The 13,906-nt window shown below is 43.6% G+C and overlaps 1 protein-coding gene across 6 annotated transcripts in view; it reads right to left on the bottom strand.

Annotated features, from left to right (window-relative positions):
- Nucleotides 1–920: 920 nt before the first annotated feature.
- ARHGEF9 (Cdc42 guanine nucleotide exchange factor 9) overlaps nt 921–13,906 on the bottom strand; it is a 128,025-nt gene continuing 115,039 nt past the window's right edge. For 5 of the 6 annotated variants that reach the window (XM_042479344.1, XM_042479350.1, XM_042479347.1 and 2 more), the window contains 4 exons: nt 11,305–11,436; nt 7,550–7,793; nt 6,881–6,949; nt 2,502–4,871 (listed from right to left, as the gene is read on the bottom strand). In XM_042479344.1, the coding sequence (XP_042335278.1) occupies nt 4,690–4,871; nt 6,881–6,949; nt 7,550–7,793; nt 11,305–11,436 (627 nt within the window). In that variant the 3' untranslated portion in view covers nt 2,502–4,689. The other variant, XM_042479345.1, reaches the window with a different exon arrangement.

Raw genomic sequence — 13,906 nt, 5'->3', positions numbered from 1 at the left:
CCCACTCCCTTCCATGCCAGCATTCTCTGAAGATGCCAAAGCCACAGGTGCCACAAAAGTCTATGGGTGCTGGCCATGAAAGCCTTCGACTTCACAGTAATAATTCTGCTTATCTGTGTTTTGACTCACCATTCAATTATAGATTCAATGGGTCTAGTGACCCATAGGGTTGCATCCCTACAGCTGTGCATTCTTGGATGGTGCGCAACTATTAATGTGCCACTTCATTTACTGGAAGAGTGACGGAAACAGCCACTGTGCATTACTCCTTTCATAAGGGGACATGGAGCAGGCATGTTGGCCAATAATCAATGGCACTAAGTTGGTATTCAGCAGAAGGGTGATGTAGTACAACTACTATCATGTCCCTTCTTAATCTTCTCTTCCCCAGTCTAAACATACCCAACTCTCTAAGTTACTCTTTATAGTGGTCTCCAGACCTTTCACCATTTTGGACATGCTCCAGCGTCTCAACATCTAAAAACTGTATCGATTATATGGGCTCTGGCACACTACCCAATTACAGCGCTATGATTCCACTTTAACTACCAGCCATATAAACCTGGGATTTGATGTTTGATGGGGCACCACCTAAAATAACATTGCTAAAGTGCAGAATCTAACAACCAACAGGATATTATAATGGCAACTAAGTGGGAACCATAGTGCTATAAACCTGCCATGTGGAAGTGCTTCGGATCACCCTTGAATCTGTTTCGGCGTAGCAGTCCTGGTCACCTCTCAATGTGATGCGCGGAGAGCACAGAAAATGCACAGATATAAAAACAGAGCATCATTTCCCCATCCGTATCACTGCAGATACTCATCATAAGCACTTTCACACTGCCTTAGAATAAGCATGAAACATAGGTCAGATCTGTGGAGGGAAACATTTGTGTTTTTAAAGAAATGCCTGGAGATGTCTTTTCGCTTCTTTTTATTTGACTCCATAAATATTTTATTTTTTCATAAGGCTCAGTGTCTTTACAACACTTCTTTTTTTATTATTTTAAAACACTGTTTTGTTCTGTTTTGTTTTAATACACACAACTCTGACATTTGTTTGACAGGAGGGGTCAAACCATCCCATAGAAAGAAAAGAAGAGAACTGGCAAGTGGGGAATTCGGCTGGGTTAACCCAAATCCTTGGTTTGTCTGTTCGCTCAGACTGCAAATAGCCGCTTCCCAACAAAATAATAATAATAATAATAATCAAAAATTAAAATCTCAGCATTTGGCCTCAGAAACTAGGAATTGCATTCTTCCCGTCCTCTCGCTTTCACTCCCTGGCATGAGTCCGTCTCTCGATCCGTCATGCTTTTTTAAAGCTCCAACGAGGCTTATTTCTTGTCCGCTCGAGGAAATATAAGCTTGGTGACGTCATGCAGAACTTACAATAGCTACTAAATATACATGTTCCCTGAAATGTAGCCGCAATGGGGGAAAAGATGACTTGAGCATAAAGAGAACGAAAACCAGAAACTCAAAAGCACCACAGTGTACTATCAATAACATTGCGACGGATGGCGAGTCTCCATCCGAGAACTGAAACCGATTTCAAAGATATGTTGTTGTTGTTGTTTTCTTCATCTTCTATTTATTGTCTATTTACAACTGTTCGATGCACCTAGGTTGATTCTTGCGTTCCTTCTTCTTTTATCTCCCCCCCCCGCCCAAAATTTAAAAGAAGGTAAGGAGACAGTAATCTCGATGATAAGTCCATTGTATTTGCAAAGTCAAGGGGGGCGGTGGGGCGGGTGGGTTGAATGCATATCGTTGGTCGGAGGAAAGAGGGTCATTACGGTCTTTGTTTCAGCCAACGGGGTCCTGGACGACGCAACAAGAGTCTTGGAAACCTTCCTGGTCGGATACTTGGTGGCACCCCATGAAATGGTGGCAAGCTTCCTCTCTTGGACTTTGGAGAGAAATGCTGAAGTCCATGCGACAGGCTTGCTCATGTTCATCTCTCCAACACTCGCCTTACCACATTTGGTCCGATGGAAGCTTTGGTGGACGCAAGCCGAGGGACCCAACCTTGGTCCTCAAGAGCAACGGTCGGTAGGTAGGTAGTAAAACTGGAACCCATAGGGCTGCTTCTTCATTGCGGTGACGCTTCGTTCCATGTAGCACCTTGATGATGTTTGGAGAAGGAGGTGTGCTCTTGAATGTCGCTAGCCGGGGCAAAAGTACCTTCTTGGTTGGGGATGCAATCCAAGCGTCCGCTCTGCTTTGGCACTCCGTCAGCAAATCTCTTCCCCTTGGGGTCTGTGGGGTTTGCTTTGGGGTTTTTTGCCCCCCACTTTTTGGAAAGAATCCGAGAGGCCAAGAAGGAGCTCTTGCCAGACCAAGCGAGTCTTGATGTATGATGCAAATAATGGTGTGACGATGTTGGGTTCTTTTTTGTTTGTTTGTTTGTTTGTTTGTTTGTTTCCCCTAGTGCTGAACATTTAGGAAGCCTCTTCTCATAAAAATAATGGATGTTTCATTTTCGCTCTCTGAGGCACAAAACAGCAAATGAACAGGCTTAACAGATACGCTGGTTAATTCCCCCCCGCCCCGACAGCCCCCCAACCTTTAGCAACTGAAAAGGCAAAAGAAGTAGTAAAATAAATGACGACTAAAAGGATCCTGACCTTTGGCTGGACTAGGGCTGAATCTGCCCTGCAGAATTAGTGCACTTTGACTCTGCTTTGACTGCAAGGATGCCATGCTGTGGAATCCTGGGATTTGTAGTTTGTTGTGGCCCCAGAGCTCTCCAACAGAGAAGGCGAAACATCTCACCAAACTACACAACCCAGGATTCACATTGTGTTGAGCCACAGCAGTTAAAGCAGCGTCATACTGCATTAACTTTGCAGCGTAGATGCAGCCTAGGACACATATAGTTGAAACTGACAAGATGGCTTTCCAAAATGCCTTTTCTTCATAGAAGAGGAGAGGAGAGAGAGAGAGAGAGAGAGCGCAGGGAAAGAAAAAGGGAACAAAAGATTGAATGCTCGATCAGGACTCCACCGAAAATGATTCCTACAACTGATGTGCGAATAAACACCAGCTACTGGGTTTTTGTAAGTCCTAACATATCTCTGTCCAAAGAACTACGGTGGGGACTAGGAGGTTGATTCAGCAACACAGCATGAGGCTGTTTCTACAAATCTGATGCATTCCCAATTGTAGGAAAATGTTTTTTTGATTACTGAAGCATTGATCCTGTCGCTAATAGCTAGTTATTACTGGCTAATGCAGTAATAATGCAGACCTCAGGCTAAAACAAGGGATCAAAACCAAAGGCCAGGGAATGAGGTCTCCATAATGGTTTGTCGTCACTGTGGCCGGTGCGTCTCTAAACAGAGATCAATGGGGCATTAAGCAGTATCACCTCCAGGGTATAAGGGATGGGTTCGCTTGGGTATTTTCTTTTTGCCTCGATAGGAAAACTGGCCATTTCTTGAGACTCGAGAGGCACCTGAATATATCCTAGGATGTAGCTCTTCCCTGCAAATCTTTAGGTTCTGTGGGTTGTGTCACTTAGAGCACTGGGTACATTTGGCAACAACAAAAACAGATAGGAACAAATTCAGAAAACTGTATACAACAGGATGTGCAACCAAAATGGGAACCACCTGAATTGTGTTGTTAGGATTCCTTTTAAGAAGAAGGTTATGCTCAAACCACATATGAAGAAGGGACAGAGCACAAATAAAAACAGGATTCCTTTCGTTACAAAGGAACCGGAAGCCACCCCAACCTCTCTTGAACCATCCCTCCCTCCTTGCATGCCTCGGACAAAATCCATCTAGCATTTCAGCTTTGCAACTTCTTTTCTAGTAAGGAAAGGAGTGGAAGGGAGCATGCAGAGAGGAAAAGCCATGCGCCTACGGTCCCTTTTTTGAAACAGTGAAAAGCAACAGAAGACCCGAGCGGCATATTCATGACACAACGCACACAGGAGCATGGATGCAAAACAGAATAGGAGAAACCAAATGCAACGGGTTTGTTTTTAAATGGAGAACTTTATAAACATTCAATGATGCAGTCACTCCAGCAAACCATTGGAGCTCGTTCCATGGAAATCAATGGGACCCAGAGATGCATCTCTGTGTCTTTGGGCAAAGAAGCAATTCCCAGAGATTTGCATCCATGATGGGCTGCAGGCCTGAGATGGTAGGAAAAGAGATTGGTCTTTTCCCCTATCCTTGTAGCCAACCCCTTTGAAGCATAGGCAATCCATAAATAAAACTTGGACAAAAGAAATATACACCTGTATGGAACAAATCAGAGGTAGGGAATGCAGACGGACAAGAAATCATTGCGGGAGACAACTCTGAGACAAAATGCAAAGTATAAAAAGAAAAGAACGACGGTAACAACAGTGACTCCAATGGTGCCCAAAGAAAATAGGATACATGAGCAGAAGTACTTGGTGCTTCCAGGGGATATAGCAGTGGAGACTATTACCCCAAAATAACAACAACAACAACAAAACATTTTTGGTCCTTCAAAAGATATATATCTATATCTATCCATATAGATATAAGTATTTTTTTTAAGTTGCGACAGTGCTTTTCCAAAAAAGGTCCATCTATAAATATAATTTTTTCTCATTTTTTAATATATTTTTTTAAAATTTTATTTTATTTTTATTTTTATTTTTTTAATTATTTTAAAATTCTCCACCTCAAACTCTATATATTATTTTTTGAACGGCGTTAACCTGCTGAAGTTTTGCCAGAACGGGGACTGGCTGCGTTTGGGTTCGGCGAATTCGTAGACCTGGGTGGGGGCTATGCCGTCGGTCACCAAGTATTGTCCCTGATTTAGCGGATCCTGGGGCGGTGGGTAAGCGGGAGGAACCGATCGCGAGTAGCCAACTCCTGTACGGAGAGAGGAAGGGGAAAGTGGGCAAAGAAGGGGCAGGCGGGTGGGACAGAAGGAGGAAAAGGTGCATGTCAGAATACTTCTGTGTATGGTTACCGAAGCTGGACAGTGAAGAAAATGGGTACAAAGAGAATACACTCTTTTGAGATGTACTGGAGGAGAGCGCTGAGGATACTGTCGACTGCTCAAAGGACAAATAAATAGGTCCTCCATTGGACTACAACTCTCGATTCCAAGCTCAGCCATGAAACCCACTGGGTGACCTTGGTCAAGTCATACTCTCTCAGCCTCTGGGGAAGGCAATGGCAAACCACCTCAGACCCAATCTTGCCAAGGAAACCCCATGATAGGTTTGCCTTAGGGTTGCAATAAGTCAGAAATGACTTGAGAGCACACAACCACGACAACAAACCCTGCAAGGTCAAATAAGTGCATCACTGTGGGCTCCAGGAGCCCTTTCACATTTTGTTGTTGTTAACTGTCATCAAATACTATAGGAAAATATATTCAGTGCGCCCACATCATACGCGGGCATGCTATATGCAGGTTTGAGCATATGCTCAAACTCATGTAGAGCCGTGCAGAGCGCAAGGGGCAGCACGTCCCATTTGAATGAAAGGGGTGCACACCCGTGGCACACATGTGCCACCCATCACCGTGTGCACGAGCCCCATTCAAGTGAATGGGGCTCGAGCATATGCAGTATTTGGCTTACGCGGGGGGTCCAGAACGGATCCCCTGCATAAGCCAAGGGCGCACTGTATATTATATTTGTAATTATGGAGCCAACTGCCATCAAAGTGACTTCAGCTTATGGAAGCCCCATGAATGAGAGACCTCCAAGACACGCTATCCTCCATTGCCTTGCTCAGGTCTTGCAGATTCAGGGCTGTGGTTTCTTTGATCAAGTCTATCCATCTAGGCTGGGGTCTTCCACTTTTCCTACCGCCTTCTATCTTACCAAACATTTACTGTCTTTCCTAGTAGATCATGTCTTCTCATGATAAATCCAAAGTATGACAGCCTCACTTTAGTCATTCTTGGGGAAATTCAGGCTTGATTTGCTCCAGGATCCTTTTATCTGTCTTTTTATCACTCCACAGTATCTGCAGAACTCTCCTCCAGCACCTTTCACGCTACGCAACAACAATTATAATAATGCTACAACACAACAATAATACCATGATTCCACTTTAACTGGACCCAATAGGATGCAGTCAACCAACCACCCATCCATCCTTCCATCGCTTTATTGATATCTTGCCTTTTTCTCACTGGGACTCAAGGGGACTTACAAAAGGCACAAAATCACAATTAAAAACACATCTCGTTAAAATCCTACAAAAGCTGAGATTAAAACAGCATTAAGTGAGTGGGGGTATTAACATCATTTAAGATATTCCTCTCCCATTGATGTCTTCAGTTTGGAAAAGAAGACCCAACAGAACCAGGAACCAAATCCCATCTTAATTTTGTTTCGCTCAGTTTGATCCTCCGGAGGACAGAGGACAAAAGACAAAGCATCGCAAAAGGAATTCCCAGTGCTGTGGAAGCATCATTCTGCGCAAGGAAAGTTTTGCTGCAACCAACAAGGGAATTAGAAACCAATTAATTCTTATATGCAGAAAAGCCTGGATGGATAGAAAGTGGACATTTTGTTTTTCTCAAGACCCGCGCGGGGAAAGATTGAGAGAGAAGCTCAGACAACAATTGCCATGTCAATAATAATAATAATAATAATAATAATAAATACAATTAATACAAAGTCAACTGAGAATGGATTTTTGGGTGGCCTTTGGCAGATTGGAGGAAATGAGTTGGTTGGCTTGAATGCCTCCAAGCCAGAGATACTTTGAAGCATCATGCTGTATGAACATGCGCATGTACACACATGAAAAGGAAATGGTAGGAACGTTAAAGAGAAGAAGAATGAAGCTGGATGGGCAAAACTACAGTGGAATATTCTTAGCTGCACCCACCAAACTCACTGTGTGCAGGTAGTTACCTTTTTGCTTACTGACTTTCCTTACTGTCATTGCCGCTTGCCGTTTCTGATTTTCGGAAATTTCAAAACCTAGGCAAGGAAGGAGAAAACAGTGGGGTTGAACACACCAGAAATCTAGCTCCTCTGTCAAGTCCACAAGTGCTTTGGGCCAAGTCCTTATTCAGTGATTCCCAGACTTTGGTCCTCCGGGTGTTTTGGACTTCAGATCCCAGAATCCCTGACTATTGGGGTTTCTAGGAGCTGAAGTCCAAAACACCTGGAAGACCAGAGTTTGGAAATCATTGCGCTAGATCAATGGTTCCCAAACTTCAGTCCTTTGGGTGTTTTGGACCTCAGCTCCCAGAAGCCCCAGGAAGCCTGGCCAACCGTCAAGAATTCTGGGAGCTAAAGTCCAAAAGAACTGGAGGACCACATTTTGGGAATCACCTTGCGATCTCTTCCAACTCTATGATTCTATGACTGTAATACAGTTGCTCCTCCATATTGGCAGCTAACTATCTCTGGATTGGCGCATCTGGAGATGTCCCCCCCCCTATTATTTTCAATGGCACAGAAGCACACCAATGTGGCCACGCACACGTTGGTGTCCACTGGTGATACTAGGACTTGAGTTCCCATAATATTTGGTATCCACAGGGAACCTATCCTGTTGAAATCTCCCAACCGTACCTATCTTCTCGTCTTCGTGCACCATCTTCCGCTCCTCCCGGAAAGCTCTCAGCCACCTCAGTTTCTCCTCCAGCTTCTTGGCAAAAAACAAGTGCACCTCCTCCGTCTCCTTGTTGTGAAGCTTGAAGGCATTCTTCATGCTCACGTTGAAGTCGTCGTCCCTCCCATCTTCTATATCCACAAACTCATACCTATCCATGTCAATCCGCCCTTTGTAGTAGAGGATGTCTCTCCTTATGAGATCCTAGGTGGGAAAAAGAAAGGAAGGCTTTTACAAATTAGGGCAGACTTAAATTCGTGACTCGTATGTCATCTGGAGATTGAACAAGTCATCAAAGACTGGAAGATGACTAGCTATGAATCATGACAGTTGGGCGCTTAGTTGTGAACATCCTTCATCCTCATCCTACCATCCCAAATTGGCATTTCCAGCCATTTCATGTCATCTTCAGAGTCTACCATGCCTCCAAATGCTATGCAGATGTATGAAAAATCTCCCCTCCAAAGGATAAGTTATTGTCAATGTGGCTTCCCATTGCCAAAGCACGGGTGATCTGGATTTCCAAACCTTGATTTAGATTCAGGGTCTAGACTGGATTGAGCACCGCTGAATCTGGCTTGGATCCAAAGTTGCACCCTCACTGCAGAAGTAATCCAGTTTGACGCCACTTTAACCGCCATGGTTTAATGCTATGGATTTGTAGTTTTGTGAGGCACCCACACTCTCTTGCAGAGAGGCGACATATCTCATAAAACTACAATTCCCAGAATTCCTTTTCATTGAGCCATGGCAGTTACAGTGGCGGCAAACTACAGTGTGGATGCAGCCCAAGTCATTGAAAGGTGTGTGTGTACAAAGTTAATTCAAGGCACACATGTCATATATCCAGTTTGACGCTGCTTTAACTGGCTATGGTTGTGGTTGTTGTGTGCCTTCAAGTCATTTCCATGACTCCATGACTCCGGAGACCAAGGTTCAAATCCCTACTGGGCCATGGTAAACCAAGTGGGTGATCTTGGGCAAGTCACATACTCTCAGCCCCAGAGGAAAGCAATGGCAAAGCCTCTTTGAACCAATCTTGCCAAGAAACCCCATAATAGGTTGGCCTTAGGGTTACTATAGGTTGGAAATGACTTGAAGGCACACAACAGCAATTCATTTCTCACTGTTTCGTGGCTGTTGTCTTTAATTCCCTTGGGTTATTATGCCAGATAGGGCCTGGTATCTGCCGCTGCTGCTGAGCGGCTGGCATCCGCTAAGCCATCCGTCTGCCTGGCTTGGCAGCTCATTGCAGCTGGGTGCGAATGAGGAGCTCTGTAAATATTTGGAGAGATCTTACAAGAAACGCTTCGACAGAAGACTCTGGAAATGCAGATGTTAGCAAATGGCCCTCTTACAACGGAGCCTCTCCCATCTTTACCCACTTTGCAAGATAGATTTGTAAATGATCCAAATCTTAATTTTACTCGACGAATGTAACAATCCTTGATGGTTTCCCGTGAATGAGCGTGTGACTAAGCCTCCGTGTATCCAAAAAAAGAACCTAGCCCTACTTTCCTAAATCATTTCTATGACCTCCTCCCAGAAATGCCAGCTCACCGAGAGGAAGAAGAAAAAAATAGCAGCTGATTATATAAAAGATGCAACTTTATCTGGAAAAGCACATAATAACCTTACAATTTTTTAAAAACCATTCTTCTCTGCAAAATCAAACAAAGGTGGTGTTTTACAAGAGGAACCATAAGCGGGTCTTGGGCTGCAAGCTGTTGATCTTCAGCATTTACCAGCTGATCAACAGTATCTCCTGGTAAATCGTCAGCATCTACTCCTGTATCTTTTACCATCTCTTAGTAGATTTGCAGAATCCGCTGGTAGTTCTTCAGCATCTATTGCCACATTTTCAGCATCGGTTGATAGATCTTCAGGATATATTGCTAAATCCCTGCTGCATGCCAGCAAAGGTTTCTGATTCCCAACAGCTTAACTTCCTTTATATCTGAATTAAACAGCGATAATCCTTGATCACCATTACAGCTGGCCCTCCATATCCATAGATGCTTTATCCACAGATTCAACCATCCACAGCATGAAGATATTATGCATGCCCCAAATAAAAGGGACACCGTTTTACTTATAGTATTGTATTTAAGAAAGAACTACCAGTGGATTCTGAAAATCTAGTAGATGCTAAAGATGCAGCAGTGGATGCTGAAGATTTGCCAGGAGATACTGTTGATCTGCTGGTAAATGCTGAAGGTTTTGCTGATAGATGCTGATGAAAATGGTAATACCAGTAGATTCTGGAGATTTGCCTGCAAATGCAACAGGTATAAACTGTTGTCTAAGCAAGGGTCAGGTGTCTGCACAGCAAACCATTACATGAACATGGCAGAGAAAGAGAGAGATGATTAGCCAAGAGGTATTGACTTTTAACTGCATGAAAGACATATTAAATAGAAAAGAAAAAGGAGCAAGTAAGTAACTTGAACATGGATTTTGGTACCCATAGAAGGTCCTGGAACCAAACCCCAGCAGATACCAAGGGCCCCCTGCAACCGAGATGCAATTTCTCACTTCTGTTTGGTTCATATCTTGGTTCACGGCAATGCGCAACGGCTCTTAAAGCCATAACAATGGCACGGCGATGCTATCCAGGTACTGTGTTTCTGCCACAAGGAGAGCAAACCCAATTGAGCGGGTGAGTCATCCAGATGAATATACCCCAAGTTCCACGCAGGGAAGAATGAAAGCCCAATTCTATCACATCAAAGTTAATGGAATAATCGGCAAGGACCACCTTTTGTCTGGGAAAGGGAGCTACTACCCATCTCCGCCCGCAGGCTCCAATACTGAACTCCTGACACCTTGACAGAAGAGGCCTTATTAAAATTAATAAACATCAACATGAAAGACGGAGGCAGGAAGACCGGGGACTCAAAAGCCAACCTGTCAGAAGAAGTCGCGGCTTCCTTCATCATGCGGAATCCCTGGTGGCAGAAGGATAACATTTGCTGTATCCTAATGTGATCCCTGGCTGCGACATGAGAGCGCACTCCCCCTTTCTCACAGGGACTTTTAATTACATTTTTGCTGGCGCACCGAGGCTGGAGTCCTGTTGGTATCTTATGCATGCGCAAGTTTCCTAAACATTCAATTGTGCTTTTTATGCCACGCTGCAATGCATTCAGTCCAACGGTCACATCCATGGACTTCCACAAGCGGAACCCCATTTCATGTGCAAAGTACAACAACATCCAAAATCCACAAAACGGCGATACCTTTGCCGGACCAACCAAAATGCACAAAACACACGTCGCAAGCTTTCCAAGCTCCGCCGGCTTCTTCGTCGGGCAAAGGATGCATTAAAAAAATCATACAGGAGAAAGAAAAATACGCTGACATTAGTCTGTATGATATCCTCTTAACCGAGAACAATGCAGTTTGGCGCCACTTTGGCTGCTGTGGCTCAAGGCTGTGGAATTCTGGGAGGTGTAGTTTTATGACCTATTTCGCCTTCTCTATCTGAATGCTGTGGTGCCCCAAGAAACTACAAATCCCAGGATTTCCACAGCATTGAGCCATGGCAGTTTTCAAGTGCTGTCAAACTGCAGTATATCTAGAATTACATTAGCTTTTACTGATCCTGCATCACATTGTTGGCTTATGGCTCACTCAATCAATCATCAATCAATCAACCAGTCAATCAATCAATCAGACATTTCTGCATCCAGAGGGAAATGGAAGATCTCCTTACCTTTTTGCAGAGGACCATCTGGTGATCGAAGAGGAAGAATACCCGCTGCTGGCTTCGTCCGTAAGGCTGATAAATCCAGGACATTTCTCCTGTGTAGATCAGCTCAGAACTGCGGTCCAAGATGTCGTCTCCCTAGATAACACAAGACAGTTGGAAATATAGGTGATTGACATTGGTGCATTTGACAACATTGTCACCTCAAGGAAAGCTATCATGTCCAGTGGTGCATGGAGCGTAAAACTGATGCAGGATATATCATTGCTGGCACCATGGAAAGGTTTCAGCTAATAGAGTTGGAACAGCCAGGAATCGAGCATGATGCTGAAACTACGTCTCTAAAGCTTTCTATATGGATTCTCCAAGAATTGAAATGAATATTCTCAGGTCCTTGAAACTCTGAGAGTATTCCAGTTCTCTTTTGCACTTAGGATGCCAAATTCTAATTTTATTTATTTTTTAACTTTTGTCCATTTTAAAATAATGTTATATGGTCTCTATTGTGACTATTTCATTTAATTTTCTTTTAAACGGCACAATAGTTTTAATTGATTTTGTTCCCTGAGCTGCCTAGGGTCCTAATCTGGGAGAAACGTGGCATAAATAACATGAAATGATATAAAATAATATTTTAAATTCATATATATATATATATATATTGCATGGGAGCTTTGATGCATGCATGCATGTCTGAAATATTTAGGCAAGATCTTATATCAGGTACGCAAGCGTCAAATGCTAAACACTATTACATGTTATCTCCACCAACCAAACAGCTGTATAAAGTGTCAAGCCAAATATTATCACATGCCAAGATCAAACGCCATCTGATATAAAGCTGATAAAAATACAACTCACAAACGTAGCTGTGCCTATGTAGAAGAGAAAACAAGCCCAACAGTTGGGTAGTACCTTTATGATCAACGCCCCAAAATGATGTTTTCCTCCCAAATACCCCAAATGCATCTTTCTCTGTCCTATGACAGTCTATCCCACTACCACAACTGTGTAACTATGCCTACAAATCTGTGGCTTCGATATCACTCTTTGAGTGCATCTGAAGTGGACTGATATCTATGAAAGCTTATGCTTTTAGTCTTAAAGGTGTTGCTAGATTCCTTTCTCTCTCTCCTCTTTCCCCTTTGATGCTGCAACGGACTAACACTGCTATTTCCTTGCAAACAGCTGCCTTCCAAAGATCTAGAGACACAGCAGTGTTAGTCTGGAGTCTCAGCATGCAAAGGGATCTTGTGGCTCCGTTGAGACTAACTGTGCTAAAAAGAAGTTGTGGCATAAGCTTTGGTAGGCTTCCTCAGATGCATGGAGTGAACTGGTGTCCAGGAAGGACCTTTAGAACCAGACAGTATAAATAGCCATAGAGATGCCAAACTTGTGGGTATAGTGATGAGGGGACAAGAAGTAGACCACGTCTGCAAAAGCTTATGCTACACTCAGTCTCAAAGGTGCCACAAGATCTCTTTGCAGATGGATATCCCAAGGATTTGTTTGCAAACACACAAATGATGTATTGCAGCAGCTTGGTTTGCATTAAAAGCAGGGCAACCTAACTGTTTGGGATGGACTGCATGGGAATGGCACTGTCAGCCTATTCCTTACAGATGCCATGATGCAGCCTAAAGGGTTGCGACTGGGTTGAAAGACGCTCGGGGGACGTTGAGCCTGTCCTATAGAGAGAGGCTTCTGACCCACTTCTCGGATCGAGAAAAACAACAACAGCATTTAGTGCGACGGTCCAAAATAGTCAGGCTTCAGGCTTGCTTCCTTGCGACACACACAGATACACAAACACACTGCTTGGCATCTTGTTAGGGAATTATGATGGCATAAATCAGATTAACTGCCATCCTAACTCATTTCTATGGTTGTTGCGTAGGTCGGAATTATATTCCAACCTACACAACGACCAAAATCCCCTCCTAATTCACTTTCAAAGCCATTTCTGTGTTGCTGGAGAGCAAGGAAATGAGTGATCACATATCTAGTACTTTTCTTATAGCTGGATGTACAGCAAGGATGTCTTCTCCAAGGATTTCTGAGGACCACCAGTGATGGCCTCATATGTCCAGCTATAGGAAAATACCCATATATACTCAACTATAAGTCGAGGGCAGGTTTTGGGGCCAAAACTATGGATTTTGTTATGACCCGTGGATAAGTCGGCGGTCAAACTTAGAGGCACGTAACAAAGGATCTAAAGGATGAAGTCAAAGAAAACGATGCCAAAAGAACTTAACAAAATTCCAGCTGGCATAACTGTTAATGTTCATCCTAAAAGTTGGATGGATGAGAGAATAGAGTCAGTCAGTGCTTCCAGGATGGATTATACTCTTGCCTTTCACCTGCTCTCTGTCAACATGGAAATGGCTGCATTGCTTACAAGGTGATTTAAGCGGGGGCTAAACATCATTAGATACAACTACAGTACATGAGACGCGCACCTCTTCCAATGCAATTTCTCAGCTGCTGTTCCACTTCTTAAACACAACCGACTGCATTGTTTTGCAGCAAAACTGAACGCGTTTACCAAACATGTTTGCGTTTAGGTGTTTTCACTGCTGTTGCTGGAAAGGCACGAAATTCAAGA

Source organism: Sceloporus undulatus, chromosome 7 (genome assembly GCF_019175285.1).
Source record: "Sceloporus undulatus isolate JIND9_A2432 ecotype Alabama chromosome 7, SceUnd_v1.1, whole genome shotgun sequence".
NCBI classification, from domain to species: Eukaryota; Metazoa; Chordata; class Lepidosauria; order Squamata; family Phrynosomatidae; genus Sceloporus; species Sceloporus undulatus.
Note: the sequence above shows the minus strand (reverse complement) of the source record. Positions and strands in the feature narration are given on the sequence as shown.